The sequence below is a fragment of the Arachis ipaensis genome, chromosome B07 (assembly GCF_000816755.2).
Source record: "Arachis ipaensis cultivar K30076 chromosome B07, Araip1.1, whole genome shotgun sequence".
Classification (NCBI taxonomy): domain Eukaryota; kingdom Viridiplantae; phylum Streptophyta; class Magnoliopsida; order Fabales; family Fabaceae; genus Arachis; species Arachis ipaensis.
In genome coordinates, this window is record NC_029791.2 from 121,004,460 (window position 1) to 121,009,259 (window position 4,800).

A 4,800-nucleotide genomic window follows, 5' to 3' on the forward strand; every position below is an offset into this window, starting at 1 on the left:
CTAAAATTATCAATATAAAAAAAAAATTAGGGTAGCATAGCAGGTAGGGAATTATTATGGGTAAAACAAGTAGAAAGGAATATAAGAAAAACGATAACAAAGAATGATGCTTATGATGATGATTGAAAGGAGATGATTACATGAAAGGAGAGAAGAGGAGAGAGAGATAAGTGACATGTGAGTGTTCCCCTTTGGGAATGGTAGTGGCCCATGCCGGACAATAATCTGCTCTCTAGCAATGATGATTTATTATTCATTATTCACCCCCGCCTTCTTCTCCCTTTCCAACTTTAATTTCTTCTGTGAACTATTAGTGTCTGATTTCTCAGTTTTCAGTGTCATATGTACTCAATAATGATAATAATAATAATAATGTTATGCAACAACACTGAGTGAGTGAGTGAGTGACAAGGCCATTAAATCATATATCCCTCAACTACTACTGGTGGTATCAAGAATAAGCATATATATAAGACAGGCATAATTAGGAATCAATTGCTTTTGACATCTCTTTTTGTCCTTTATACTCATTTTGGACTTGGTCATTCTATCTCTTCATTTCAAATTCCAACTCGGTCTCTCTTTTTCTAGTCTTAACATCATCTCAACATGGCGGTATCATTGCTCTCTGGTAACTACTAATAATAATAGCAATGGTTTCTACTTTCAATGTTTTTAATTTATTTTATTGTCCTAATTGACGAAGAATTAAGAGCAATTCAATTTTAAAAAAATTAAAGTATAGTTTAACTCATCATGTTCAATGTACATTCAAAATTAGTCACTGATCTATCAATGAGACAATGAGTATATGTTTGTGCATATTTATATAAATTTATACATTTTATCAAATAAATAATAATCAATTAGTAGAATAATTAAACTTATATTAAACGAATCATTAAATTTTTTATAATAGTATCATAACAAAAATTTATGAGACGTCGAATATATATTTTTATACACATTAACTGATCAGTGGGTAATTTTTAAATATGCAAATACAATGATTGATAATTAATTAGATAAACTAAAAATCGAATTGTCTATTATAAAATCTCTCACGGCGCAGTTATTCTTTCATTGACGATTTAATGATTTTGGAAAAATTCAGTCTCCTAACCATGAGGAGTCACTAACAAAATCCTGAAACCTAATGTCAACTTCAATTGGCCCCTATTATTAATTTAATATAGCAGGTTTTATTTTTCTGGGTACATGATAAAAAAAAATTAAATACCATAAAAGTATAGGTTAAACATACCATAAAAAAATATTTTAATATTATTTATTATATAAATAAATTTTTTTATATTTTTAATGCATAAAAATAATAAATAAATTAAAACTTTAAGATAGCAAAACCCTAAACATTAAGATACCACAATTTCTACCGTAATAAACTAATATAAGAAGAAAAAAGAGTCTTTCTATTGTTTTTTTGGACATGGGGCCTTTCTCCTCTCCGAACTTATTGGATTCAGGCCCCAACTTAGTCTGGATGAGATTTGGGCTGCATAAGCTTACCAGGACTGTAAAATAAATTAAAAAAAAAAAGACAAAAATAGAGAGTAGCGGTGAGGTGAGGGGCGTTGACGAGAAAGAAAGAATGGAAAATTCAATGAAGAAAAGTCGTGTTGGTGTAATGGTGTCAAAGAAACACAGCAACGCGTATTGAAGTGAGAGAAAAGGCCCATAAGACAATGATGACTTGGTGAAGTGAACGGTGGTGATTCGATGATACGATGAAAGGAGAGACGGTGACTCTGCTGCTTGTGAACCTGGCGGGGATCATGGAGAGGGCCGACGAGTCCCTCCTCCCCGGCGTCTACAAGGANAACCGCGCCCACGTCATCGCCATCGGCGCTTTCCTCTGGGCCGCCGCCACCTTCCTCGTGGGCTTCTCCTCCACCTTCTTCCAGGTACTCCCCACCTCTCTTTCCAAGGCGCGTGCTACGTTTTCTCGCATTTAGATATTGAATTAATAATCAATAATAGGTGGCTGTGTCACGAGGGCTTAATGGGATTGGCCTTGCACTCGTTACCCCTGCAATTCAGTCTCTTGTTGCTGACTCAACTCATGACAACAATCGCGGCATGGCTTTTGGATGGCTTCAACTCACCGGCAACATTGGTGCCATTCTTGGTGGCTTCTTCTCCATGTTGATTGCTCCCTTAACCATCATGGGCATCCCTGGTTGGAGAATTTCCTTCCATCTAGTTGGATTCATTAGTGTTCTAGTTGGTGTGCTAGTTTTCCTTTTCGCCAAGGATCCACACTTCTCGGATAATGGTAGCCGTGAACTTGAACTTGAACTTGAAGTTTCTGCGAAAATGCGCCGGAAAGACGCTGCCGGTAGAACATTCTGGTCGGAAGTGAAAAATTTATTTCAGGAAGCCAAGTCGGTTTCCAAGATTTTGTCTTTTCAGATCATTGTTGCGCAGGGTGTCACCGGTTCATTTCCCTGGTCAGCTTTGTCATTTTCACCAATGTGGCTTGAGCTTAGTGGATTTTCCCACCAGAAAACTGCATTTCTCATAGGTTTGTTTGTGGTTTCTTCATCCATTGGGGGTTTGTTTGGAGGCAAGATGGGGGACATACTTTCGAAACGGCTTCCAAACTCTGGAAGGATAATTCTGGCACAAATAAGCTCTGCATCCGCAATCCCCCTTGCAGCAATACTTTTACTGGGGTTGCCACAAAATCCATCTACTATTATACCTCATGGTTTGGTTCTGATCATTGTGGGGTTCTGCATATCTTGGAATGCTCCAGCTGCAAACAAGTAATTTTCCCACTTATTAGGAACTATTGTTTGTGATAATCTTCTGCATAGATTTTGAACTTAGACTCTTAGACAACTTGTTAGGCTTATTGCTTATCCATAGGTCTGATTTATCACAAACTGCATGGACATCAGTCCAATTTTTGCAGAGATAGTTCCAGAGAGATCTCGAACTAGTGTATATGCGATGGATCGATCTTTTGAGTCTATACTATCATCCTTTGCTCCTCCTGCGGTGGGGATTTTGGCTCAACATGTTTATGGGTATAAGCCTATTCCTAAAGGTGCTACGGTATCTCAAGAAATTTTAACAGATAGAGAGAATGCTGCATCACTGGCAAAGGCTTTATATACAGCAATTGGAATTCCAATGGCGCTATGCTGTTTCATATACTCGTTTCTCTATCATGCTTACCCAAGAGACAGGGAACGTGCTAGGATGGAGGCTCTAATAGAATCGGAGTTGCAGGAAATTGAATCACCTAGTTTGCCCTTGGATAGAGAGTTTGAGAAAGAAGGGTTGACTGGTGATTTTGATCATGATGGTGAAGGTAACACATTGCTCCAACGGAGGTTGACATTTGCCGATTGGACAAATAGTTTTCGCAACTCTGCAGCCGGCTGAGGTTGCTAGGTTCAAGAGAGATTGTATATCAGGTTAAAAGAGATTGTATATTTTAGTATAGGCCTTCCATAGTTTTCTCTTCCATATTTTTATATTCTCTTCCTTCCACTTAACTTTGTTGACAAAACTATGATGATTGTGACATATAAATCAAATGCAAAATGAAAGTGAATTATGATGGGTAATCATATTTACATCTAAATCAAGAATTTTGAGATTTACATCTATAATCCACCATGACTTGTTTATGCAGTGGTGCATTCACTCATGACATCTATGGCACATAAGTATGTGACTTATATTAATTTTGCTAAATGGAGCAAATATTATCATGATCTGCTACTTATTTATCAAATGAACTGTGTAAATCCTTCAGTAAGATGTATATAAGGTAGCACAGGAATCAGCACCAGAAAACTCAAACCTTAACTTGGTTTGGTAGCAGAAATCATCACAAAAAATCCATTTCTGATGCATTTAAATCCAACCAGCCCGCAGGCACTGCAGAGTTCTTCAAGTTCACGTTCAGAGAGAAATAAGTTACTTCCGGATACTTGCTTAAAACTCTACAATGAAAAACGAACTGATCCATTATTTAAACTTGCCAGAAACATTTTCTTATGTCCTACGAAAAAATATGAGAAATTTCCTATGTATCATCAGAGGGATTAATCATGAATGAAATAAAGCGCACAAGATTAATGCAATTGAGAATATAACAGTGAGTCTGGTTAGTGGTTACTATCACCGAGGTTACCAATAAATGCAGATACGAGTGTCCCAAGCCAAAAAGATTCTATACCTGACTGAAAGTACTTCTAAATGGGACAACAATGAAAGGCCCATCAATTATTATGGTGGTTGCAACAAAGACACCTCCAGGTCGTAAAACACGACTTATTTCAGCTACCTGCATAATATGGATCATGGAAATTATAGGAAACAATGCAAATAAAGTTAAGGTAACACATCATAGTTTAAATGATTTGCTCCAAGAAATTGTAGATATTCTAACCAAATTAAACACTTCTTTAAAATCCAAATATTAATGAACAACCATTTGCTTACAGCTGCTAAAGGTGAAGGCCAACAGTGGAGAGCTGCACCCGCATGCACTGCATCGACAGAACTTGAAACAAAAGGGAGTCTTGATATGTCTGCTCTAACCAAGGTGATGTTCCTAACAACAGATGCACTACTGAGTTTGTCACATAAACCAAAATGTATAATAAGTATAACTTTGAACTCAAAAGTTGAATAAAAGAAATATAAAATGTATACTCTTTTGGAAGGTGATGTTAGATGCACTACTGAGTTTGTCACATAAACCAAAATGTATAATAAGTATAACTTTGAACTCAAAAGTTGAATAAAAGAAATAAAAGAAAT

General features: G+C 36.4%; 2 protein-coding genes across 2 annotated transcripts in view; one reads left to right on the forward strand and one right to left on the reverse strand.

Annotated features, from left to right (window-relative positions):
- LOC107606137 lies at positions 1,839–3,613 on the forward strand (the record flags this gene model as incomplete). Its single annotated transcript, XM_021106462.1, is given in 2 exon segments — positions 1,839–2,786; positions 2,922–3,613. Coding segments are annotated over 2 exon segments (1,179 nt in total). The 3' UTR covers positions 3,412–3,613.
- The window catches only part of LOC107606139 (uncharacterized methyltransferase At1g78140, chloroplastic), a gene marked incomplete in the record, with an annotated part of 4,670 nt that continues 3,436 nt past the window's right edge, over positions 3,567–4,800 (reverse strand). Inside the window, 3 exon segments of the mRNA XM_016308126.2 lie at positions 3,567–3,977; positions 4,214–4,321; positions 4,480–4,591. Of these exon segments, the coding sequence (XP_016163612.1) occupies positions 3,837–3,977; positions 4,214–4,321; positions 4,480–4,591 (361 nt within the window).